Source organism: Trichogramma pretiosum, unplaced genomic scaffold, assembly GCF_000599845.2.
Source record: "Trichogramma pretiosum strain Unisexual culture from Peru unplaced genomic scaffold, Tpre_2.0 scaffold42, whole genome shotgun sequence".
Classification (NCBI taxonomy): domain Eukaryota; kingdom Metazoa; phylum Arthropoda; class Insecta; order Hymenoptera; family Trichogrammatidae; genus Trichogramma; species Trichogramma pretiosum.
The window spans coordinates 1,031,643-1,058,841 of NW_019641653.1; the positions used below are offsets into that span (position 1 = coordinate 1,031,643).

Sequence of the window (27,199 nt, forward strand, 5' to 3'; positions counted from 1 at the left end):
TCATTGTACTTCAGTATGTAAATACATCAATAAATATTTAATTTCAAGAGAAAATCGATACATAATTTGGCGCAATAAATCTGCGAAATAACCGCTTACAAAAACGTAAGATCGCACCTCTTGACGTTTTTATCGGCATCAAGTTAGATCCAACAGCCGTCAGTGCCTCGGGACAAACACTTTTTCGACACTCGTCGTGCATGCTCACTGCTAACAACGACCCCCGCCGAAGCAACTCGTCAGCGTTTAATACTTGCCGTTCGCTCGCTAGAGCCTTCATGTAATTTCGCCCTCCATAGTTTTGATTGTATTATATTCATTATATAGTGTGGTAAATGCGGTGACGATGTTCCTGGAATACTTTTTAGATAAATACGTGCATGACAACACGTTATCCAGATAGAACGAAAAATTGGCGATTTAAACATACGATACAAATATTATACTATCGACCTTTGCCACTTTTGAATGTTTTGCTTTGGAAAATTAATAGCTACCGGATATATTTGGCAGCCACGACTGTTTCTATAAATTCATCTTAAACCTAATGCTATTAAGCATTTAATAATTTTTCCGACCATAAATTGAAAATGAAAATAGTTTAAAATTTCCAATCCATATGATAAACATGTTTTTTGTTGTGCCCAATTTTCGGAAGCCTCTCACATCCATTTCCAGATGCCTGAAAACTGTTATTTTTAAAAATTTTAAATATTTGCCGAATGCAAATGAACAATATCAATGCTATTTTTATTACTTCATTTTTCTCAACAATATGAGGAAGCTAGTTGAATTTTTTTTGCTAAAAGTGGAGATTGAAAATAATTAGATTTTGACATTTTTTCGCACGAATATAACTACTCGGAGTGTTAAGAAACTTTCGAAGCTAATATTTCTAAAAATTCGGAAAATGTTCAGTTTTATGTGTATTTATGAATTTTTGAAGTAAAATTCTCTTTGGATATGTAAAGTTCACACGTAAACAACGAGCGAGCAAATGACGTGGGATATTGGTAATTTTTGTGCCTCTCAGTATGAGTCTCAGACTAAGCCCCATAAGGGTTCTCGCTGCATTTTGATACAGCCATTTTTTCTGGAAACATTATTTATTTACTCTTGGCTGTTACTTACGATTATCGATGGGGTAAATCGATCCGATTCGACTGGAATTAGTTATTAATAATTAAATGTTGTAAACCATTATAACAAAATAACTATTAGATATGGAAAAAAAATCTTTTTTGTTCCTTAAAAGAAAACAAAGAAAAGTTGAAAATCAGTTCATTATTATCAGTTCATTATAAAAAAATATATATATATAGACATTTTGGAATTTCCAAAAAGTATAGCATTAAGTGCAAAGCATGTTCAATAATATTAATTGATATGTAGTTAACATATCCATAGCAGTGAAAAACAACAAGTTTTTTCAAGTGAATAGAGAATCAGACAACGGTCGATCGTTGAGTGCGAGCGAGTACGATGATTTTCATAAAACAGTGCAACGCGTGTACGCGAGCGATGATTTCGAGCACAGCACAGAAAAGAAGAGGGGTCAGGGCGAGGCGGGGAGCGGATCGTAAGAGAAAAGAAAAAAAAAGTGAAAAAAAAAAGAAGCAAATAAAAAACGTGGGCGCGAGCGAAGGGGGTGTATAGCAGCTATCCGCTGTGTGCGCGAACATCCGCTAATTGGATAATTACGAAGTGCAGCGCGTTTGTGCTATAATTGGGTGCAAAACGAACGAACGAACGAACGAACGAACAAGTACCAGCGAGCGAGGATCGACAACAACGTCGACGACGTGCCGAACGGCTCACTACGTGACGAACTACCCTCGTGGCTAATCCCCACGACTACGATGCCGCCGCCACCGCCACTGTTGTTGTTGCTGCTGTTGCTGCTGCTGCTGCTGTAATACTGAAATGATCGTCTACGTTTGCTATTGCCGTGCTTTTGTCGCCGTCGTCGTGACTTGTGACTTTCCCATTCATACACCCTCTTGACTTGCATACAGCTCGTACATATTTATAAATCTATATAGAAGTTATTGTCTTTATTTCATTTGATTAGATTTTCCGACGGTAATTGTTTCACCTGAACTGTCATATAGATAAAAAATGTGTAATATTATACGTTCGCATTTATATCTCGTGCAGCTGCCTGAGCTATCAGGGATGAACAATAATTTCAAACAATTCAAAATTTAAAAGCTAGAGATTCAGAATTGGAAGATTAACTCAAGCATTTACTCCAGAAAATATTTCATCCAATTCCACTAATAGGATAAGGTCACCCTCTCCTGAAGTAGTAAAACAAAATGCAATCAAACTAAAGACTACAAGTCATGTTATATTTGATTTGGAGGATCAACTCTTAGATCCAATTAATAATCATCGTTCGAGCCCAGAATTTTTTGATGAAAATGATTTAAATCAAGAGAATATCCAAGCTCAGTAGCATCCGATAATACAATAAGGCGCCGAACAAGTTGAAAATAACAGAAAAATAAAAATTTTTTAATGTTTTGTTAAATAAATTCTCATTATATAAACTGAATTTTTAAAATTAATTTATCAACAATTATCTATTATCAATTCTCTAAGTTATAGGCCAAAGATAACTCTAAATTATATATTTATGAGGATTATTTGTGATTTTTTCATGTTCTCATAGGTAAAATTTTAGCACTAGATCCTCAGTACATAAGATCTTCCCTGGAAAATCACCTGAGAACTCATCTAAGAAGTTTCAGTTGGGAAAACACCCAATGCTGGAACCTCGTCCTCGTGATGAAGAAATGATACATATTTACACGTATATTATACACGCGCACCTAATGAAGTTTGGTACAAGTTAAATACGATTGGGGCGAGTACGGGGAAAATCAAGTCACGAGTGTCAGCATTAATTCGAGTAGGCGAGCGCGCGCGCAGAATTTTTTATGATGTTAATCTTCTCGTTAGGTTACGCGCGTATATATGTACCAAGCGAGCGAGAATTTTTGCAACGTCGCTGCTGCATATAAATACATATACATATGCAACGGGTATGTAGCTCGTGTGCATATTAGAGCCGACGCGTGTATGTGTACCGCGGAATTAATTATTCGTCGCGGAGTTGCGAGCTGAGCACCGCTGTTTGCTTTCGCCTGCCTGCATATATATATGCAGTATATCCATAGGTGCATACGTATGTCGATTTAATATATACGGGTACACGAGTACGATATTGAACGATACAAGACACACACACACACACACACACACACACACACGCAGTGAACGCACTTGTAGCGCGACACAAGAGTTCTTGGCATTTACACGAAATTAGTTTTTAAGAATTATAAATTGTAACGAAGCTCTTTACATTCGCTTCTCGTTTAATGCTTATTACGAGATCGTAACGAAACTTGACGCTTTTCAAAATTTTCTTGTTGAATCATTTCTGTCCCCATTGATGCCTGTTTATGCGCGGAAAAAGGTGAAAAATGTCGACTATCGCTACCATCCGATACTCGAATGATATAATTATTTGGAAAATGTACACGATGCTATGAGTTTTATTGGATTACGCATCGACGACACTTCAGCGAGATGCTTGAAAGTTCTCCCGAAATTCGCAACGTCATTTAGTTAGATGTAATTGAACAATGACACGTTAAATTTTTACTTTTTTTGAGTACAAGATAAAAACCACAATTAAAATCAAATGGTATTAAGATTAAAGATAGTAGAAAAGTGATGTTGAAAACAAACATGATAAATGAAGTAGAACTCAATCAGTCATAAGAGCTTGATTTTTTAATATTTGATATTACGAATGAATACTATGAAGTGTTTATTTACACTCGTATTTATACTTAGGTATGTGGACTTTAAAATAAAGCTATAATTTGACAGCGGCAAAATTAAATTCCAAAATTTTGAATTAGTTAAAATAGAAGTGTTTACTGGAAGTAGCTTGAGTTTACTTAAAAGTTTTGCAGTATACGGTTTGCTCGTAAAGGCTAGTTCCCTTAAAAATAGAGCCAATTCATCTCGTGTATTGTGATGCGTCATCGATGCGTGCCAGAGGGAGGCTCGCGTGGTCGCTCCAAAGTAATTCAAGTCCAAATTGATATTTTACACGTGAAAGCTCGCAATCACCGCGCACCTCGTTTTTTTCTTGCGGATGTATCACCTCAGCGCGCACCTGAAAAAGAAGTTTCACTTCGTGCAGATTATCGAGCATATATATATATACTGCGTTGCGCGCGTACACACTGGCGCATGAGGCAAGTTAATAACAATGAAAGCATTTTGCTGCTGTGCGACTGGTATATTTGCACACGAAACGAGCGAGACTCTGTGCTTGCACGAGAGAGTACGCACATACACGCATACGCGCAGACGACGTTCGTGTGAGTTATGTAAACATACAGCAGGCAGGAGCGGCGATATATTTAAGCATTATAATGGGGAAAGAGAGAGAGCGAGAGAGAACTAAAGTTCCGTTCATTGCTGCTGCTGCTGCTGCTGATGCTGATGCTCCATGTATGCGCGCGCGCGCGTGTGTGTGTATATGTGCGGGTGGGCGAAGTCTGCGCGCGCGCGCGCGTATACGTCCATCCTCGAGTGGCCTGCAAACACTCGAGATGGCTTCGGCACATCGCGTCATGGCCTTCGCCGTCGTCAGCGAGACCTGCCACGCTCGTATAAGTGTACACACACACACACACACACACACACACACACACACAGACACAGACAGACACATGCACACACGCGTAAATATGCGCGAACTGGTTCTATATGACTCCTCGCGTACAGTTCACACACCGCGCGCACAGGAGGATGCTGCCGTACACTGCGGAATTTATGAAAACTGTATTACAATGCTCGCAAAAGTGCTCTATACGTCCCGTTCGCGACTTTTCAACTTTCTCCTACGTTTAGATTTACACCCGAATGTAAGAAAATAATTGTTGCGTTTGAATCGATCGACTAAAATTGCGATTCGTGTCTTGCCCAATAACTTCCCTAATTGACTTTAATCAATCGCGAATCGAGTGATTCGAGCGAGGCAGAAAAGGGCGTATACGCATATACGGCAGTGGGAGCGGGAGATGAAAAAAAGCGAGTCGGCTAAAAAGTGTCATCGCAGCTTTATGAATATAAGTATATAAGAAGAGGATAAAAAGGCTTCTTTCTCGTCGTTACACTCTAGGTCTACTCATACACACGCGTACATATCGTAAAGAGGGAGCATACATGAAAAGCTGCTGCTGCTGCTGCTGTAGACTGCACTTTTTTGCTCAATTATCTCCGAGGAGCAGCTAGCGAGGGATGGAAGAAAGTGGCGCGCATTAGCATCGCCAATGAATTTACCGTCGTCGCCTCGCTCGCTCGCACATACTTGCCACGCTGCCCTTGCATAGTGGCGCGAGCGCTCTATAGCTCCTGCTGTGTGTGTGTGTATTATACACGGCCGCGCTTTTTTCCCTTTGATGGCCCGAGACGCCGATGATGATGACGACGACGACGACGACGATGATGACTTAAGAGGCCTATTCACTGTGCTGCTGCACACTTCGCGTCCCTTTCGGCCATGTACCTTGGTGCAATTTATGTACGGTTGAACGATGGAAATGAAGGAGCTATTAGCGATGTCCATTTCAAAACGTAAAAGCTCCTTAGGACCATGGGACCTTTGATCAGTTATATTGTTATGCCATTTAATGGTCATACCTGCTCATAGATTCACATTTATAACGTTTGACTGAGATTCGGGAAAATTGAATTTCTTCATAGTTGAGCACGATAAAAAAAAGAATCAAAATAATCATGAAGTTTGTTGAAATGCTCATCACAAGAAGATATACAGCAGGCCCTCCGTATTCGCGGATTCAGTATACGCGAATTCTATATTCGCGGAATTTTGATACCTTCACTCCGTATCCGCGGAAACAAAATTCGATATTCGCGGTGTTTACCTGTTGCCAAACGTAACTTTTTGGTTAACTTTTGTATTTGTTGTTTACATTTTTTAAACGATGACATTAAATCCTTACAAAGAGTTGCACACAGACATGGTTCGGCGAATAAAACAATCCCGCATTACGGAATATTTTGAAAAATGCCAATAAAATAAATACTTTCAATTATTCAATATTTTTGTTATTCGACATTATTATTATTACATGTATTATCATTATTTTTTAATTATTCGCGGATTCCGTATTCGCGGTGTTTTTTAGGAACCTAACTATCGCGAATACGGAGGGCCTACTTTAATAGCAATTACATATTACTGCAGTATTCAACCAAACAATTTTCTCTACGAAAAATCTTGGCTAAAAACTTCATTGTATCTTAAGGAATTGGAGCTTCAAAATAACATTTTTCATCAAAAAATGCAACCATTTTTCAATTAGATCATTATTCTAATTTTTGCAGAACAATTTTAAAGGAAAGCTGCCGTTTCTGACGGATCGATGCAGTTTTATTTTCAAGCTGAACCGATCCGTAATCCCCTAGTAAAAGTCTTAACTTTAAGAACGACTTAGTTTTTCTGTTCCACCTGCTATGGGAGTTGAAAGGAGGATTCAGCAGTTGAAATAATATATTACTGCTCTGGGCCTCGAAAAAAAGACAAGTCCCAGAATACGTGTAATTAACAGGCGAGACGAAGCCGTGACAAGCGTGAGCCGTGGGGTAATAAGCGCATTGCGTATGCGCAGTGCGGCATGCGTAAATTCATCGCGCAATTATCTCCGTAAGTAGTGTATTTTTATTGGACTTGATCGTATGATGATACATTGCCAGATTATCTCCGTAACATAGTCAGGCAATGGTGACGCCCTCATTGATGCATCCGGCTCGTAGTTTCTACTCTCTATTCGGATTCTGGAATCATCAGTCCGTGTTTTCGAATGCAGCGGTGAACATATCGCGTCACCATTCTCTTTCTCAAGTGCTAGTACGATTTTAAACAGTAATTGAACCAACCACGTGCTCGGTGTTTCGAAATTTACCATCGACAGTCTTCATTTCAGTACGTTCCAAAATGATTGCAGATGAAAACGATTTTCTCGATTCAATTAATGAGAGATGTATAATAAGTAATTGGAAATGTTATCTAACAAGATTTTTGACGATGTGAACGCGTCTAGATACAAAGTTTTTTACCACGCTCTCTTCCATGATTTTGAAACTCTTCCCCGTGTTGCTAATGCTGTAATGCAAGATAAAACCCTATTTCCTTGTGGCAAGGAATTTTTAAAATTAGCATTGCAAGGGAGGGAATTAAAAAAGGTGAAATTCATTCAGGAGGTTTACGATTTGAATATCCACGAGTTCAGATTCGAAGACGGAAAATCAGCTCTTCATTATATATTTAAAGAAGATTGTTTACTTAAAGAAGACAAATACGCAGACAGCTGGTTAAGGATTTGGTAGATTATATTTTGGAAGATGCATCGGAAAATTACCACGACGATCACGGTTACTCGTATCTACACGGTGCCTGCATGACTGGCAACGTGGCTGCGGTTCTTCGTTTCACGAGTCAAGGCGCGGACGTCGCTCTCGACAACTACGAGTACTCGCCATTGCACATCGCCGTCCAGTATAAGAACACAGAAATCGTTGAGATCTTATTAAAGCACGGAGCAAATCCGAATCGTCGAGACGGCAATCAGTCGACACCCTTGCACCGACTTGTGCAAGTTCAGCGGTGTCTATGCGAGTGCGACTATGGTTGTCTCTCTTGTGCCGATAAAAAGCCAGCCGATGAAATCGTCGCCATGCTCACGAAGAGCGGAGCAAATATCGAAGCTCGCAATTATTTCGGAGATACTCCTTTGCAGGCGGCGGTGTCACGTTTTAACGTCGATCTTACGCGATTACTTCTGCAGCACGGAGCAACACTGAGCAGTCTGAGCGAGCGCAAAATGTTTAATAGGTACTTCAGTAGAGCTGAAATTAAAAACTATCCTTTAACCGCGAACATTATTAAGGTGGTGCAATTGTTGCAGTCAGCTGGTTACAAATTGGATTTGTATTCAAGACTCGATATGATCAGATGTTGGATGAAAGCTAGAGAAAATTCGAAATTGGACGATGAAAGCACAGTAAACTTTTTGATAAGGCCACATTTGGAACTGTTTGCGGCGGATCTCTTTATGACTGATTATTGCACATTACATTTGCCGTACGTCGCTTGCCGCAAAGTTGCTGAACACATGAGCGACGAGGATCTATTTCGTTTATACAAGAATACAGAGGAAGATAATCTACGATCGTTGCCAAGGCCAAAAAGACGACGCATTTTGTAATATCTTTTTACATACGTGTACTTTAAAACTAAAAAATAAAATAAGTTAAAAACAAAAAATTTCAATTTCACTTGAATTCCTAAGTACGATGAACAATCTACATTGATTTTATGTTGATATAACAACCACTGGAGCTTAAAATTATTAGTTATTTCGCAATATACCATTCAGGTATAAACTGATATGTGGTTGAATATCCACGAATTCAATGCGCAGATTAGATTTTAAATAGCAAAAATCTTTGAAGACGTAACTTAACTTACTAATTTAAACTAAACGGAAAACGTCTAAGAAAAATTTTCTGACGAAGTTGTTTCAAAGTTCGGGCTATTTAATCTTTTGTAATAATAGAACCTTTTTGTATTCGCGCATATTCTACGCGTATATAATTTCTCTCTCGTTATGCTACGCACAAACACACGGCCTATCCTTGCTACTAACTATTTATACTTACTCCTTTTTCGATCTAAGACTTCACGCGTCTGTTCCCTTTGGAGCACGCACCTATGTACGCGATGGAGCGTCGCATCTATAGGGCAAAAACATGTGAATAGTCCAGCGTGCATGTACAAATACATACCTGCAAGCATATATATATATATTCGAGTACTTTATTTGATCAGGCCCACGCTTCGACGAGAATCTCGAGAAGATTAAGGGCAAGCGAGGACTTTGTGGGAAAGATACCGATCTCGCTCGCTTTACACCCCCTCGTCTTCCGTACGTCGATGCACTTTTAAACCATTGTTACGACATTCTCGAGGTACTTCGGTACAACCGTCGAATAAAGCCAATAATTATTTCTCGTGCTCGTGTCCCAAAGTCATATTGTGCGCATCGCGCGATCGTTATAATCTCCGGGCGTCGCTGCTGCGATTTGTGCCGTTTCGACCGCAATCCACGGTCCAAAACATCGGCGCGGCAAAAGCCCTCGTTTTAATTCTTATCGTAATTCACGACTTGTATGTCGCAAACGACCTATTGACTGCTCTGCATGCGGGCCCCTTCACCCCTCGTAACACGCCCGATTCGCTCAAAAGCCTCGCATACGTACCGGATACTCGACACGTGCCGCGAACGCGTCACAATTCGTGTGCTTTTATACATACACGTATTATGGTATCCCTCGTATCCCAAGTTGGATGGAGCATCGCTTTCGTGCCTTTAAAAGTTGTTTAGGACATAAAATTTCAAAAATTCGTAGTTATGACTTTTTTATATTAAAAATCACAAACATTGAAAACATCATAACAATGTATGGGGATTATTCAATTCCGTAGCAAATAGGATATCTTATCTTCTATATCCAGTTGTCTTAAAATACCTTGTCATATAAAAGTATAATTATAGCAAATTTAAATGCAACGAAACTATTTTCAATTCGATTATTTCAAATTTTATTAAAGAAATAGATATTTGATAGATATTTAGTGACAAAACGTTTGTTTCTCAATGGTCTTATTATTCTTCCATGAAATTATTGTGAAAGTAAAAAATGCGAGTTTCTAATTATTGGTTAAATATTTGTATTTGTTGAATGACTTTAAAAGTGTACGGTGTGCAACCATTTAATATGTACCTAGCATTGTTCGTAAGTTCTGTCATTATAGATATCATTGTAATCGATTATGATCCATAGAACTCTTTCAAAATTAATTTTTTTACTCGTATATCTCTATGAATTTTATGATGAATTTAAAGTTGTTATTGAACCAGCCAAAAGACAATATTTCAAAATCACCACAGTTTTTCGAAAATTAATATGTATATCAAAAAATAGTTCGGCTTCGTCAAAAAGTTCGTAACGTTTAAATCTGCTGGTAGAATCACTGGTGGTATTTTGGAAATTTATCAAATCATTTATTTTATAATTGTATTCATGTTTACTCATAAAATTTTTTTTGAGAAAATAAGATCGTTTTATCAGGTATAAGGATTTATCAAGTATAGAAGCTTCGAAAAAGTATCAAGTAGAAATTTTACCCTTTGTCCGAATTACTAGTCATAAATAACGTGCTATTGGTTGTGTGTGTTTTGTTTCGCGACTCACCTACGCCTGCTATTAGGTAAATAAAGCATTTTCCAGATTGTCAGAAAGTGGTTGCTTTACTGCTCTGCCTGAAGGCTTAAAAAACAAGGTATTGTGGGTTAAATTAATGAGATTTTAAAGTAAAACAATACAATGACGTTTTGTGATAATTTGAAAATGGTAATTCAATATGGACTAAAAATTCTGCTACACCACTGCGTCAATTTCATTCACTATTTAGTTCATTGATTTAAGAGGAAAATACATCCCTCCGTGCCGTGCAAAAATGTTTATTCAGAGTATTTTTCTTACTGTTATCAAACTATCTTTGTTGGACGAAAAGGAGACTTGGTCGAATTTTCTTGGGAAACACATAGACTATGTATCTTTGTACGTTGGCCAAAGAGGGTCGCAATAGAAAAAGAAACGAGAAAAGAAATAAAGAAAGCGAACGGAAAACGTATGTATGTGTCCGCGTGTTTCTTCTTATACTCGAGCGTCAAGAGGGACTTTACAGAGAGAAGACAGCTCACTAATTACACTGCGCCTCATTAGAGTCGGAAACTCGCGCCCTTCGTGATGTTGCTATCTACAGCCTCCGAGCGAATAGGGAGGACACACACGTATGCTTTACTCTCAAAGCTTTAAAAGACATCTTCATTTCTCGAGCTTCACGATTATATTGTTTAACATTAAATATTTCAACTGCAAAAAATTGTTTAGATGACTTCATAGCTTCATCTTTACTCATTGAAACTTTTTGAAATTAGATGAAACGCGTGAGCAATTCATAATATTTAGCTCTGAAGCACGTTACAAAAAATGTCAAACATTGTACAGAATTGAATCCAGGTCGAAAACCCTACACAGGCGTCTATTTAATTGTAGGATGGAAAAATATATTCGGTCTAATGTCGTGCCACTGACGGGCTGTTTATAAAGCATGATATCCAATTTTGCGGGCAGCTTTGTCATTCGGATCGAACCCTCGCGCTGACGCATTGTGCGTGCTTATTGCAACGTGCGTGCATGTACAATATGAAGTGTCAGTTTGACGAAAGATTTTTCATATGCAAACGAATGATCGTCTGCTGCTTACAATAGAGATTGTGTTGATAATTCCTTTTTGTTTGAAATTACCGTTCTATGTTTACGTAAGACATGTGAATTAGTCAAATAAATTAGTCAAGAATAGATGGTACTCGATAGAAAGATAGTTGAATAATTTATAAAGTTTTAAATTTGTAACAAATTGTAACGTTTGAATATTCCCTAGTATCAAAAGTACATTAGTACTTTTAATTAACTTTACGATACATTAGTATCGTACCAGTATAAAAGTGAAATTAGCGTAATATTTAAGTCGATGTACAAATCATATTTTTAGTTATTTTTTAGTTCTAGTAATATACCTAGTTATTTTGAAAGGTATTTGAAATAAATTATTCTCAGTTACTATAAAATATTATCATAAGGCACCCAATTAAGATTATCCATAAAAAATTAAAGATAGGTATAGATATCCTTGTTTATGGTCTGCATTGACATCTATCATTTGAATCCAGAATACAATGCAACTTCTAATTTGTTAGCCTCACAAAGCGATGCTTTCTTCTTTCCGCGTTTCTCAGCTACTACATATTTTATAATGACGAGGGTACAATGGCCTTGAATTGTCACAAGAACGATTTCGAAAATACGGAAAAATGATAAAATCGCTCGCTACTCTCAGAAGGGTAATTTTCAAAAGGACAGAGAAGCGAGACACAAATTGCCAATGAAAGGTAAATGATGCGTATATCCCATCCAAGTGCAAGAAAACTTTTCATTTCGCGGTGAATGAATATTTGAAAATAGTCGCAGCTACCTGTTTACTTCGCGACGGGTGAGCCATTATCTGTCTCCCCCTCTTCGAGAGATCTAAGACGCGTTTGATGAAGTTTACTCTGTAACAAATAGGGACTCAGATTCTATCTAAATTTATTTCACGTTGTTAGTCAACACATTGATAATTTGTTCCGCTTAGTATGAACACTGAAATTATATTAATCTCACAACATTATTATGTATTAAGTTAGTTATTTATATTATTATTTATAAGTTAGGGGCTCAAAATTTAGCGCAAAAATGAGAAGTCTGCCTCAGTGAACTTTTGTCGAAAAGTTTCGTTTCATCGTCAGCCTCATTGTCGCGCTTAGCGACAATATATCCTAAAAGTTGTTGAGAATTAGAGACAATTAATTCTATGAAGCTATTTACAAAAAATGATTTATTTATTCAACACAAACTTTACTGCTGAATACTTAAATAAGTCCAGGACCGTACAGTAATCATTTATGATTTTACAAGAGCTCTGTTTCACTATTTTGACCAGAATTTTTGACGAAACTTAATATCTACGGTCTTAAAATCTTTTTTATAAATCTTTTCGAATCTATATGGAAGAGATTTTCGTTCAAGTTATTTGTCAAATCAAAAATGTGTCGATAAGCTTCAAAAGTTTTCAAGTTTTGTTTCTTTATTTTTTACTTTAATACACAAAAAAATTTATAAATATTTTTTTTTTCAAATTTTGTTTCAGTTTTTTTAAAGCAATAATAAAAATGGTAAGGTCTGAAGGATCTATATTGACCTTGCAAAAACAGTTCTTCTAAAACCGCAATCTAGATCTCCAAATCACATTATTACGAGTGACATTATATTACATTAAAAGATCAAGATCTTTAGAAAGCTCTCAAGTGCTGGAACTATTGAAAAATCTTGATCAATGATATAGTCACACAATACCTATTGTTACTTGACTGAGCCTTTTAATTCTAATTAAACTGGTGCTCATCGTGCAGAGTTATGCATAACTCTTAAATCCTGTCATGAAATACTATAATTTAGTGAATATATTTATGCACACATATAATTTTTTTTTTGTTGAAAAAGCCGAGAGTACATGTAAATACACAAGATGGATATGTGTGCGCCGCTTACAAGAATGAAAGAGGAAATGGGTACGAGGGTGCAAAGCAAAGGAGGCAGTCGAACGAGATTAATTCAAAAAACGACGCAGCGAGCTTCCTTTATACGTACTCGTCTCAAACTCAATGCGCGTAGTTATATATATATATATATATATGGATATATACGTGTATACGTGCACAACACTGCGTCGCTGAGCGCCCAGGTACTTTTATATTACGCGTAACGCAGAGTTCGCGTGGTAGAAAAAAAATAACATAGAATTAAAAAAAAAAGGGGATTAAAAACTGCACGAGAAAGAGAAGCGGTGTGGGTGAAATTGAAGTTTTAGTCGAGCAATTAGGCCTTCTCAGTTTTAATCAGACCATTTTTTCATGCGTTTCTCAAGACTTTCCTGGTATTAAATATTCTAATGACTTGGTGCCTAACTGGAAGAATTCGATACCTATGTTTTATTTTTTAATTATTGAATAATAAGCTAAAAAAATATACTTTTACACTAACGATATAATATTCAAAACATTGAAAATTAGCTTGAGAATTTTAAAAATGCATACAACTTCATTGAAAAGCCCAACCAAATGAATAAATAGAACTTAGAAATTTTAAATATGAATCGGTTAATTACAAAAGTTTTCTTACTAACGTAAAAAAAATTTCGTTTCAAATAATTACTCTAATGAGCGCTAAAATAAGTGCGGGGTCTGTCATTGGTATAAATACGATGTGTGCGAGCACAAATGTAGAGAGAAAAATGTTTGCATGAGTGAATTTGTTCTATGTATATGATCAAGTGCGGGCACAGAGGAGAAACCAACGCTAGTCTTGCAATCTGTCTCTCATGAAATCAAACCTGTGCTCAGTGATTCATAAGCGAACTTGGCTCCCAAGGCTCTGTAGCTATGCTAGTCGTGTACGCTCTAATAATGCCATTATGCGTACTTTAATAATAATAATGCGCGCGTTATTAGGTGCGAGCGTGTGTGGTCATGAGAAAAAATGTTCTCGCCGAGAGATATCTTAACACTGCTTCGAGCTTTATGACGGTTCGTCGAAAAAGAAAATGGAATTGCATTGATTGTATTGGTATCGAAATATTTAGCCCCACTTTTTAAACATGTCAAAAGTTGAAAGAAAGTATAACGCAATAAATGCTTTTTTTTCGTAAAATAAAATAAAATACATAATTAAAAACATCAAAAAATTACGTTTAAAATAATGTTTGTATCTATCTCGATAATTGTGTTGAAAGGTTACTTTTTTCTTGAACCATCGCTTTTGACATTTACCACCAACAGTGGATGAAGGAGCGAAGTGCATTAGTTTGAAAATACACGTATCATAATCAAACGGCACCGATGAATGAGAAATAGATACATTTAACCACGATACAATGAAAGGGAGGATATTTTCTGAGGTTTCACGGCTCATTTAAGCCACGAATCAAGAAGATCTGGCAGCAGCTAAGTGTGGGAAAATGCGATTATCACGCCCGCGGAGTTCATTGAAAAAGAGCGTATTCCTCGCGCGCATTTATATCGGCCGAGGGACGCGTGTTTTATACATTGTCCGTTTGTGTGCGCGGAAAAAAAGGAGAGAAAGAGAAAGAGAGAACGAGAGAGTGGTGTATATAGAAGAGGCGCGTCGCGGATGATCCGTCGAATCGGATTTTCAATCTTCAGCCGCACAAAAACTGCCTTCGAATGCCTCTTTCTTCGTTTATAACTATAATACAGCCTGCTGCTATGTAGGTGCACGGGCGAGACTTGAATGGACTACTCGAGCTCCTTGTCTGTGCGTGTGTACTTGGGTATTTGCCTGAGTCTATGTGGGTGAGGTTACGAGCTGAGCGTGTGTACTAAGAGCACATATATATATGGGACTAGTACCCGTGATGTGTGTGAAAGATATTAGCGTTGAGTGATTTTGACGCCAAGTTTGAGTATTTCATACAACAACCGGCAACGGCTTCCGACGTACGCGCGAAACTCGCTATTCATGATTTTTCAGTCTATGCCTTATATTACGCAAAAAAATGAGAAATTGAGTAAAGGCTATCACATAAGAGGTAAAGATTCAAAGTATTTGTTTATCATATCCATTGAAACGCGTGATAACTAAAAATCCATGTAAAAGAATATGAACAAAAATTGCCTTTTTTGTAGATGCCCTAGTAGAAATGCTCAATATTTCATGGATATCTTTTGGTTAACGAGAAAATTTTCTTGGCCATAAAAGATCTATCACACTCGTAGGAAACAAACCAAAAGTGTCACATTTTTTTCAACATTTTATGAAAATACATTTTTACACATTTTTAAGTGACCATTTTTTGACTATGCGTTTACTAAATTCACGCAATTACCATCGAAACACTCTTTTGATAGTTATTTTTAATTTTTTTTTTATTCAAAACGTGGAACGTCAATTAAATTTTATTTGTTTATTTGAATTTGATTTTATTATCGTTGTACTTATTCTTGAAATGAATCTAATTACATCACATTAGTAGAAATTGAGTTATGCAATTGTTTTTACTTTGCCACTTGCAGATTTACAGATAAAAATATACTCGTCATCTAGTGGTGGAAGCTTAAAATAGTATTATCGTATTTAAAGTGATTGGACATTTTTAAAAATAATTGCCATTTTTAGGTCATTCGAACTGCATTCAATATTTGCGACATTATTGTAATAGAAAAGTTGAAAAAAACAAGCTAACTAACGATAACTTATTTTATAACAATATAATCATTTTGGGTCACTAATTACTATTATCAATGTCGAGCATTATTATCAGAAGTGCATTTTTTCAATTTATAGTGAAACATTGTTAGTAAAAATGCTTTACGAAAAGTATAATTTTTTTCTGATTGTTTAGATACTGTACAGATAATGCTAAGGAGCTTATTTTATTGTGTCTTAATCTGCGGATTCGAGGTCTTTTCAAAGATGTTTCAATGTGACATTCACGCTCACGCATTTTACTTCTTTATCATATTTTATTATTATTCATTTTCTTAAAAACGAGCCAAATCATTTACAAGCCGAATTTCTCGGATCATTGACTGCGGCGAGGATCATAAAGTGAGAAAATGAGGATGGGGCGCACGATGCATTAAACTTACAATGTTGACGCAATGACTCGAGCAATTCCTCACTTATCCCACGCGTTGTTTTGATGGCATAATATAAGTTATGAGGCTTTGTAAAGAGCTCGAATTACGATGTGTACCCTAAATTAGCGTATTTATTATATTTCGAAGCCACCACGTTCCGTGTATATAAAAGGCACGGTGTATCATGGGCCAATATCGAATTTCAGCTTAGGGGTGCGCAATACCCATATGAGTGTCTCGGTGCGTAGGCGTTTCACGCTCTGCATGCTCGCATTCAATCGCGACCGTAATAGACCTTCAATAGGCTTGTTAAACTTGCCTCGCACGCAAGATCTCACTTGTACAATTAGAGAACTTTTGAAAATCGAAAGTTCATGATTTTTTCACAGATATTCTCCCACCTGTAAAGACTGCAACGTAATTGTAAAAATCAGAATAAAAGACTGTCTTGTACGTAATGATGTACATCGAGAATCTGCATATTTGCTCGATTTCGCAATTTCGCCAACGTCAGCTGTCTCTGTCCTCGTTTTTTAATCGCGCGCGCAATTGACGTGCAGTCGGTACGATCGTTGCTTGGGTGGCCATTGGCGCTTCGCAACGAAAAAAAATTCATGTCTACCACGGGATCGACGTTACTTACTCGAGACCATGACTTTCATCGCGCCAAAACGAAGGTTAGTGACTTTACCCGCGAGCCTCGCTGAAGAGGTGCTCGTTCGAGTCAAATATTTTTAAGCTAATTAAATACCTATAACCATCGAAATCGCGTGGAGAGCCTCGGAGTGCTCGCAAAGTCGTGTATGCTTATACACTTGTAGGTAAAAACAGTTTCTCCGGTGAACCGGATATTTTAAACGCTTATACATTTTCGTGTCTCGCGTGCCAATAGCTCGCGATTCGATCATTGCGCGAAATTATGTATTATAAATAACAATGTAAGTCTTTGTATCAATTAGAAACGAATGCGCCTGTACGAGCACTCGACTGTACACATAACATGCGAATACTCGAAAGTCCAGAAAAGCCAGCCGTTAAGTCAGAATGCTCTCGTACATGCATATACGCGAAGAGCTGTATACGTTTTTTTTTTTCATCCAAAATTCCAGGGACATCGTTATAAAAGGAGCTACGTAAGCTACGTATATATATATAGCGTCATATATACATTTACTGTTAGATACATGCAGTACGTGCACAAGGGTCTCTCGAAGGAGCTGTCGCTGTTGCTCCCGCTGCTGCTGCTACTACTACTACTACTACTGCGGTGCCTTTGTCGCAAATTGCGAGGGGGTGAGTTTCTGCTGCTGCTGCTGTTGCTGCGAGGGTGGAGCCTCTTTCGGTATATACTGCAACGCAGCAAAGGGGAGACGGAAGCGCCGTGCCGGAGCTCCATGGCTGTTAGATTCTCAAAGTAGGCGGCTCGAAGCTTCTCCCTGTACTATATTGTAGTGGTAGTAGTGGTAGCGAATATATATGCTCACCCTCAGTAAAATACCCTCTGCACCATTTGTCTTCTTTTTACCCAACTCTCTCTCTTTCTCGCTCTGGTCGTGCTCGCCCTCTTTCCCTCTTGCCTCTTTCCAACTCTTCGCCCGTAAATATACTTTATAGCTTTTTACGTTGGATTTTAAGTACTCCTTTTTTAAAGCTTCCGCTGTGTCTCGAAATCATCGATCAAGGAAAAGTCTATAAAGGCGGAAGTGTAGGAAAAGTTTAAAAACTATTAATCAATATCTGACTATCGATCGCCTTATTTTTATGCAGCACTTTATAAACTGACTATTTAATATTTTCAAAAAAGTTGTTATTTATTTATAAATAGTATCTAGAAATAATGACTACCAATCAACTATTGGCAAAAGAGCATTTCCTTTTCTGGATACAAATTTTATCATTTTGGAAAAACTGCAATATTCTTCTTAGAATCAATAAAATTGCAGTCACGAAGCTTTATGATATGCTAATCAAATTGCATAGTACAACAATGTAATTAAATACTAAAGTACAGCATGGGTTGTAAAATTAAACAGATGATTTTCCAGCACTCGATAAAAATGTTTGATTGTAATCTACAAAAAAGAATTATCGAGTGCTTGAATAATGAAACAATTTTTTCCTCGAGTATGCTTATATAAGTGCAGCTTGATTAGTTGATTTCCGAACAAGATGACGACGACAACGACAACTCGATTTCGTACAAAAGGATGACTATTGAGATAGAGCGAGAGAGGCTCCATAAGAGCGATATTCAGCACAAATACAAACATATAGAGAAGAGAGCAAAAGAGAGAGAGAGAGAGAGAGAGAGCTCGAAACGGTAAAATAAGAGTCTCATCTGCGTTGATGGTCGTAGAAATAAGAGTGCGGTGCCGTTGTCGCCATAGAGTATCGTGCGGAAAGTGGCGCCCGCGAGCAGCAGCAGCAGCAGCAGCACGACGGTGGCAGTGGCGCACGAGTGCACTCCTCGAGCTCGTCGCTCTCCAGGATGGCCCTTGTGCCTATATATACTCTTGGCATGTGTTCGGTACGCCGCACCGACGACGTCGTGGTACACAGCTTATATATATATATACGTGTTATACGTGTACATATATTGACGGACGCGATCTGTCCTCGCGAGGACCTTTCGCCGCTACTCTACAGGCAGCGACTCGATTATATAAACACGCGTACACGTACGTACTCGAATGCACGTATGCGCGTATTCATAGATCGAGTTGGGGCAGGACACGCGTAAATAAGGTTCGCGTCGTCGTGGATGTTTTTGGATACTTCGACGATGACCTTGCCGCGATCACGACTTACTTCATTATTTATGAGATATGCTCATCTTTTTGTACGACTTCTCTTGGAAAGGGGGAAAAGAATACAATCAGGAAATGATCGTTGAACTGTTGAGCTGGTGCACGCGACCGACGATCGTTTCTTTCACACAGCTGACAAGTTGAGAGATCGTGTTGACTGATTAGTACAATATTTCCTAATATATATTTCCGGGTACGAGTCGAATATTCTACGATTTCCACCCTTTTGCAAACAATTTGATCTTTTCCTGGAGTCACTGCCGAGTAATCGATATTAATAATAATAGTCTTCACAGCTCATCGACAATAAGTACTTTGGAGCAAGCGATTGCCGACTGCCGCGGGAAAGAGCAATGCAGACAATTGTTACTACAATCGACGTAGAATATCGATGCAAAAATGTACGTTGCTTGTAGCTTTCTTTCTTACTCTTTGTGAATTCGCCCTTACTTGCGAATATGCAAAGGGTACATATCGACGCGAGTACGATAGGTACGTAGCTCGAGTTTTAGAGCTACTATTGGGATGCGCGGCGACGACGACGAGGGACGTTGCTTTAAGGATCTCGAAATACGCGCTCGAGTCTCATCTGCATGCGGCGCATAATAGTGTATACCCCCTGCATGCAACGCGTGTACCTGCCCTTCTCGACTGCACATCCTAATGATTTCGAGAGTTTGAGAGTCGCGCGTACAGCCCACCAACCCTGCGTATGCATAATGCGTGACGTACATGCAACGCGTCGCGCAAAAGTCGCGAGGGCTGTACATTATTGCGCCAGAGCTTTCTTTTAATGTATGCGCGCGCGTACGTCTTTATGCGAAAGCGAGAGTCGTCGAAGCTAATTACAATCCCCTCGGCGTTGTATAACTGCCGGGCTAATGCATTTTTTGTAGGATTTGGATTCGATTTGTTTCGTATTGACGCATCTGTACAAAAATTATTTTAATCTCTTTGCCTATATGCACTGTGCCTCCGTGGCACCAAGCAAGTAAATTTTCATGACATTGCGTAAGCTGTCGGGCTGAGTTAACTAGCCTCTTGCGTAGCTGGTCAAACAGATATTTCTCTGTACCTTGTACTCAATTATTAAGATAAACCGCGTTATTCTGTTGTAACCTAATTTGTATTATATCTGTGGTGGAAAGGCATAACGACTTAAGTCCATTTTTCGTGTTTTCGAGAAAAACGCGTTGTAAGTTGATTGTGCCAGCCTAACTAGACGCGGACGAGTTGAGGTCTGAACCTATGATGTTTTAAGCTACTATGAGGTAGCTTTTCAACTATGTACTTATGGAATTGAAAGGCGCATCATAGCGATGATACGGAGCAAAAAATATGGACTTAAGTCGTTTTGCCTTTCCACGCTTTGCACTTAAGTCCACTTTTGTCGGTCACACTTTTTTCAATATCGATAATTTCGCGCAGTTTGTCATCATAACCTCATTTAACGAATTCACATTGATAAAATTGCTCATTTAACGTTATACTGGTGTCAGATCTCAAATCTTGCAACGAAAAAAGGCCAAACTGAAAATCGCGAAAATGACCCCTCGCGTATTAAATGTACCAATCGTATAGTGAAATTCACAACATTCGAAGAGTGTGAGAGTTATTTGTATGTACGAAATATCATTTTCTTTCATTTTCAAATCAAAGTAGACTCTCTATAGCATTTTGAAGCTCGCAAAGGTGGACTTAAGTCGTTTTGCCTTTCCTCGTTTCTCATGAAATGGACTTAAGTCGTTATATGCACGATGCTGCAACTAACGATAGAAGCTATATTCATCTATTCTGACCCTTGTACATCAAAATAGACACTAAATATAGGTGTTTTTCATCATAATATCGATTTCCAAAAAATGGACTTAAGTCATTATGCCTTTCCACCACAGAATATATTCTCATTCCTGACACTAGAATTTAAGTGTATGACACTTTGGATGCTCAATCAAGACAATGCGCGAGTCTCGTTTGTGTATATAGATTATAATCATTGATATTTCACTTTGTCGCTCGTGTACGCGGGGAAGGCTTATAACATGCGGCCAAGTCCCAATCGAGTGGAGGCAAAAGTGATTTATATGTACGTTCGTGGTCCTTAGGTACGATTTAATGGGTAATTAGAGCTTGCGATTTAATCGCACACACGACCGGCTATAGAGCCGATACGAATACTCCCACACACACACTCATACACACACACACACACTCACACATACAGTCGCACCACCACAGATACATAAATATAAAGTATATATATATTTATATAAAAAACATACATCTCGCGTTCACTCACGCAGGTATGAAAAATGAGCCGAGCAAGTGCGGGAGAGAATAAGAGAGACAGAAGTAGCCATGTTGATTTATTTGATAAATGAGAGCTGGATAGGGTTTGAAGAGAGGCGAAGTAGGAAAGAGAGAGAGAGAGGGTGGAGGGGTACAACGATAGGAGAGGTTCTTTAACACAGAGGGTCCTACAAGCATACTTCTCTCTTTTGTGTGTATGTGAGAGTATATATACTAGTGGAAAAAATGCAATATGCATTAAAAATGCATACGGTTGCATAAGGGGCGTCACTACAAATGTCGTTTAGAAAATCAGCACTCCGTCTACACAAGACAAACAAAACCCAATGAGCTTTATTACAAATCGGTTCACCCGTTCACGAGAAACCGTTGACACAAAAAGGTTAAAAAAAACGCTAAGCTGCAGGTCGAATGACTTTACTTCGCTCAGCATTAATTAATTTTTTTAAACATATTCATTGGTAATGTATGAATGGTTAAATTTGATTTCGATACCATGCCTTCGTATTGATATATTTTATATCAAATGATAGTATGTGCCTATCAATTTAAAAAAATCGAAATTAATTTTGAATTCTTTTATTTGAAAGATATGGAAAATTTACAACATTAAATAATTTTATACATAAATAACACTGAAAATATGCTCATTGTCATTGCTTTGTGGCCGCTAAGCAAATATTGAACAAATCTTTGTTCTTTAGATGGTCCATAATCATATCACAGCAAAGAATTGGCAGCCGGAAGTGTAAGATTTGCTCCCAAAAAGGATTCAGTGTCCATCCCCGGAAAAATCGTCTCGCAAGTTTCTCGCACAGATGCTCGGCGCAATTTCTTCTAAACTCCTCGGGAAGCATAAACACTTTTTTCGAACGCCACAATTCCAAGTAGTCCGTATAAGTAAGTATTTTCGCGGCCTCTGTGGGACGTAACCGTATCAGGTCGTAGAGCGACAGACTCGAATTCACCATTATTTTTTTCGCCTCGATCTCGAACCTTTCGTCGTCATACCAAGATTCTTTGACATCCGACGACTCGACCGCTTCGTACTCGGTGAAAAATTCCATGATCGTCAGGGCGTCGCTTCGGACCAGCTCGTATCCTCTCTTCTCTAGGCGTTCGACGACAATCAGCAGACCCGACGCTAATTGCAACTTAAAATCCCAAACATCTTTTCGACGTTTGTTTAAGTCGTGGAACTGTTTTACAGTAGGCAAAACGAAGCTCGATAGATCAGCACCTTGATCCAAGAGTACATCGACCGTATTCGGCATGATATTTCCCACGGCCAATTGCAGCGGTGTCCGGCCCTGCTCGTCCCGAGCCTCGATTTGTAACTGTAGACTTGTGTCTTTGCAGATCTCGAAGAATGTCCCCAAAAAGTCAGCATCGTCATACGATCTATCGCAAATTACGTGCAAAGGAGTAAATCCTTCTAAGTTGGGTAAAGTCGGGTCAGCGCCATGCCTCAGCAGTAACTCGACCATTGAACTGTTGCCTTTATACACAGCGTGATGCAACGGGGTCCAGCCGCTAACTTCTTGGGCATTGACTTGCACTGGCTTGTACTCGACCTGGCAGTGCTCGAACACTATCTTCGCCAAATCAACGTTGTTATTATAGTTGCAAATCGCGTGCAGAACAGTCGATCCTTCCACTTCAGCGAAATTCGGATCAGCGCCGTTCATCAGCAGCAATTTCATCACCTTCACGTGTTCTTGAGACATATTCTGGGTGCCCACCACAAGCGAGTATAGCGGCGATCTATTAGCTTCCTTCGCGAGGAGATTGATATCCACCAGGCCGAGCTCGAGAAATTTCTCGACCTCGTTTATACAGCCCCACTCGCAAACCGCATGAAAATGCGAGTGTCGTATAACCGAGTCGATGTAATTCGCATCGTATCGATCGTAAATTTTAAAAAGCTCAAGAGCGACGGGGTAGTGCTCGTTTAATTCTGCCCAATGGATGGGTGAAGAGCGATGCAATATCAACTTGCCGTCTTCATCGATTTTGGGCTTGTGTTTGTAGCCGGCCTCGACCAGGAACCGGATAAATCGTGCTGTCTGATTCTCTTCGTCTGTACCCCAGCGATCAATGGAATCCGCGAGAAGAATCTCGATTTCATCGGGTTCAAACATATCCCGAAGGTCGGAGAGTGGACCCTTCCAATCGCAGATTAAGCGAAAGTATTGATCAAAAATAACGTGCCGCTGCGATGCTTCGTCCCAATCGACAAAGCTCTTCAACACTTCCAATTGTTTCTTATCGAGGAGATTCGCGTTTATGAAATCTTCATTCTGGTTTTCATTGCCCGCGCCGCCGTCTTCTTGGTGCGAACCTCCAACGGATCGTTCGTCGTTATTGTACATGATTTCATACACAAAACACAGTCGCTTATGATTTTTCCAGCTGTTTACAGTGCAGCTTCGCAACGTCGCTATGTTTGCACCAAGATTTATACGCAGAGTAAAAAACACGTAAGAAATTATTTTCTTTCTTTCACTGCTTACACTTCGACTTCCGAACGAATTCTAGCCTTTGCACGCACTGCGATCTACAGAAAAATTCAAACACGTGGACGAAGCTATGAGTAATGAGAGGCTAGTTTCAGAAAAATTACGGTGATCACGCTTCGGCGTCGTAATTTATACTGACTCCACGCATACACTCTATGGTCTCTATGATGCACTGCACCATATAATACATGTGTAGTAGAAGAATTGGAAAGTGAAATCGTCTAGAAAACCTCTATCGGTACAACTACTCTCTGCGTTCTCTACACTACCAGAACTGCGTATTTATGGTGGCTCACCAGTAAAAAGAGTCGACAACAGATGTTTATGAAACTTTGCAGAAATATTCTTTGTAATGTGCTTGACACGCTGCAAAAATTTCAGCATGGGTTACCGTACTAATTTTTGAGAACGAAGCCGTTGAAAATAGCAAATTTAACTTGGGCTCTTATGGGAGGCCATCATAATTTTATACATTTTACGCCGAAACTTTTTTATTAAACAACAGATCTTAACCAAAAACGAGTATGTTATGTTTCGAGTCACTAACTTTCGATTGGTATGTTAAAAATGACCCCTTACCGAACTAACTAATGAGTAATTAAACAAAATGTGCGTAAAATCATTGATTTTGAATAGTGCGAGCGGTTGCCTGCCTAATGCGAGAAAGAGACGGACAGACGCCTCGCTGTACTATTGTTATGATTGCTGACGAGTCACCTTAAATGCCTCGTTTCTTTCTCTGTTCTGCCGACAATCTCATCGACACAGATACATGTAAATATAAAGCGTATATATAAAAAACATACATCTCGCGTTCACTCACGCAGGTATGAAGAATGAGCCGAGCAACTGCGGGAGAGAATAAGAGAGACAGAAGTAGCCATGTTGATTTATTTGATAAATGAGAGCTGGATAGGGTTTGAAGAGAGGCGAAGTGGGAAAGAGAGAGAGAGAGAGAGGGGGGGTGGAGGGGTACAACGATAGGAGAGGTTCTTCAACGCAGAGGGTCCTACAAGCATACTTCTCTCTTTTCCTCGTCTCGCGCTCGCTGCACACTGTGTGCAGCAGTGGCAACCAACAACATCAGTAGCAGCAGCAGAAGCTTTCGTATAGCAGCACTCTTTGCTTCTAACATTGTGGCATGCTCGCGTATACGCACAGGCGCACAGTGCGTGTGTGTGTGTGTGTGTGCGCATGTTTGTGAGAGTATATATATAATACTCTTCTTCTACATATATTTTTTTTCTCCTTCCCTCCAGCGGCTCGCGCCAACGGCATGCTCAAAATCAAACGAGTGTAGCGTCGAGTCCACTTTGCCCATAATATACATGGGTTTTTCAGCTCAGGGTACTTTACACGACTGACCTACAGACATGCAGTTGCCTTCTGTTACGTGCTCGCTGCTCTCTATATTATACGTTCTCTCTCTTTCAATCGGGTTTTCTGATAGATTAGAGAGAACGAGGTCTCGAGGCTCAACGGCAGAATCTTTATCGTGGCAACGAATTAATGCATACGAGTAAAATTCTTTTCGGAAAATGATTTTCACCTCCTACGACGGATGATCGCATATTGTTATCGAATACCCTATTGTTATCGCAGCAAGATCTGCTTAGACTTTCGCCAGTCAAAACAATAAAATCAAGAGAGGAAGCAAGCCCGAGCCTCTCTGCCTATACTTTGTTGCCGCGTGCACCAACGAAAACCAAGAGAGAAAGAGATATGAGAAAAGCACAAATCTCCAGGTTTATGCGCGCGGACCGGTAAAAGGGGGTTGCCCGTTGATGCGTGTATGCGCGAGCGCGCTATTGTTTCGTCGAACAATGTCAGGCGGATTAGTTCGTCGGGGATATTTTCCGCTTCTGATTCATTCATTGCGCTGAAAATGCGATACGTCGAGGTGCATACACGTAGAAAAAAAACAGACAAACAAATATTTATGCGTAAAATAAAAATTTTTAGATTATTGTTCTTGCCAGGCTTCAAAAAGCTCATGAAAATAGCACAGTACGCTTTGATCGTGATATTTTATTTACTCACTTTTATAATTCGAAAAAAAAATCAAGTTTTTATAAATAAAAATAGAGATATATGGGAAAAGCCCAGGTGGAAATGCTCAAAATTAATTATGGCCTAATGATCAAAAAATGAATATTTGAAATATTTTAAAATGTGTAACAATTAATTGGCCTAATTTCGATTCGTTTTTTTCACGAGAGATCTCGTTAGTCACAGATATGAACATTATTTTTCCAGTTGCTCTTGTCAAATGCTTGTCATTCATTACTGATGATAGAAAAAAAAATAAAATAATAAAAATGACATTCAATGAAACACTTTGAATATCTGCAATCATTACAAAGAGTTTGACGTAGAATTAAAGTAATATGCATGGAAGCATATTACATGACGCAGAAGGCTTTTTCCTTGAGAAGAGATTCTAATTAAATGGTGCAATGAATTTGAATAATAGGGTATTTGCATAAAAAAAATTAATGATATTTTTGAAATCAACATATATGAATTGTCAATGAATATTTTTTTTCTAATTTTTCATTGCGTTTTTACTTAAAAATTTACAGCTTTTCAAACGCCCGAAAACGCGCCGAAAGTGCCCGAAGCTGTGCGAGCGGACCATTACGTCATACTTATCAGTAGACGCATATATATAGGTATACAAATTACATGCAGCAGCCGACTTACGTTATAAGTATGACGTCACAGTTATGCGGACCAATCAAAATCGTTTGTGGAGTTCAAAATAATTTTCAAATTTTTTTGATTTTTATTCTCGTACTAAAAATTATCTGACTGTTCAAAATTGTTTATTTTTTTACTCCTACATTCCTTGATACGTATATTTTACTTTATTATATTATATTATAATTATTTCAATGATTTTTTTTTTCATGCAGACACCCTATTCAATTTTTTAATCAAGTTGTTTCATGATGTAAAGAGTATGACATTTTTCTATTTTTTAAATTCAATCAATATGTTCAGAAAAGAGAACTCTTATGCTTCACAAATGCTAAAAAATATGACAAAAAGATGAATAAGAATAAATAGTGCGTAAATAATGATGGTTTTCGTTATTCTTGTGTCTTCACGTAATTTGAAACAAATAATA

The 27,199-nt window shown here is 38.5% G+C and overlaps 1 protein-coding gene across 1 annotated transcript; it reads left to right on the top strand.

Annotated features, from left to right (window-relative positions):
* The first annotated feature begins 7,110 nt into the window (after positions 1–7,110).
* LOC106651804 (tankyrase-1-like) lies at positions 7,111–8,315 on the top strand. Its single transcript, XM_014370471.1, has 2 exons — positions 7,111–7,293; positions 7,419–8,315. Exons 1-2 carry the CDS (start codon positions 7,111–7,113, stop codon positions 8,313–8,315), a joined length of 1,080 nt encoding a protein of 359 aa, XP_014225957.1.
* The last annotated feature ends 18,884 nt before the right edge of the window (positions 8,316–27,199 follow it).

What these genes read in the sequence shown, in the direction of transcription:
- LOC106651804 (XM_014370471.1), top strand. Translation starts at nt 7,111, where the DNA reads ATGTTATCTAACAAGATTTTTGACGATGTGAACGCGTCTAGATACAAA. An exon ending in AAGGGAGGGAATTAAAAAAG is followed by an intron (nt 7,294 to 7,418) that starts GTGAAATTCATT and finishes ATACGCAGACAG; the next exon opens with CTGGTTAAGGATTTGGTAGA.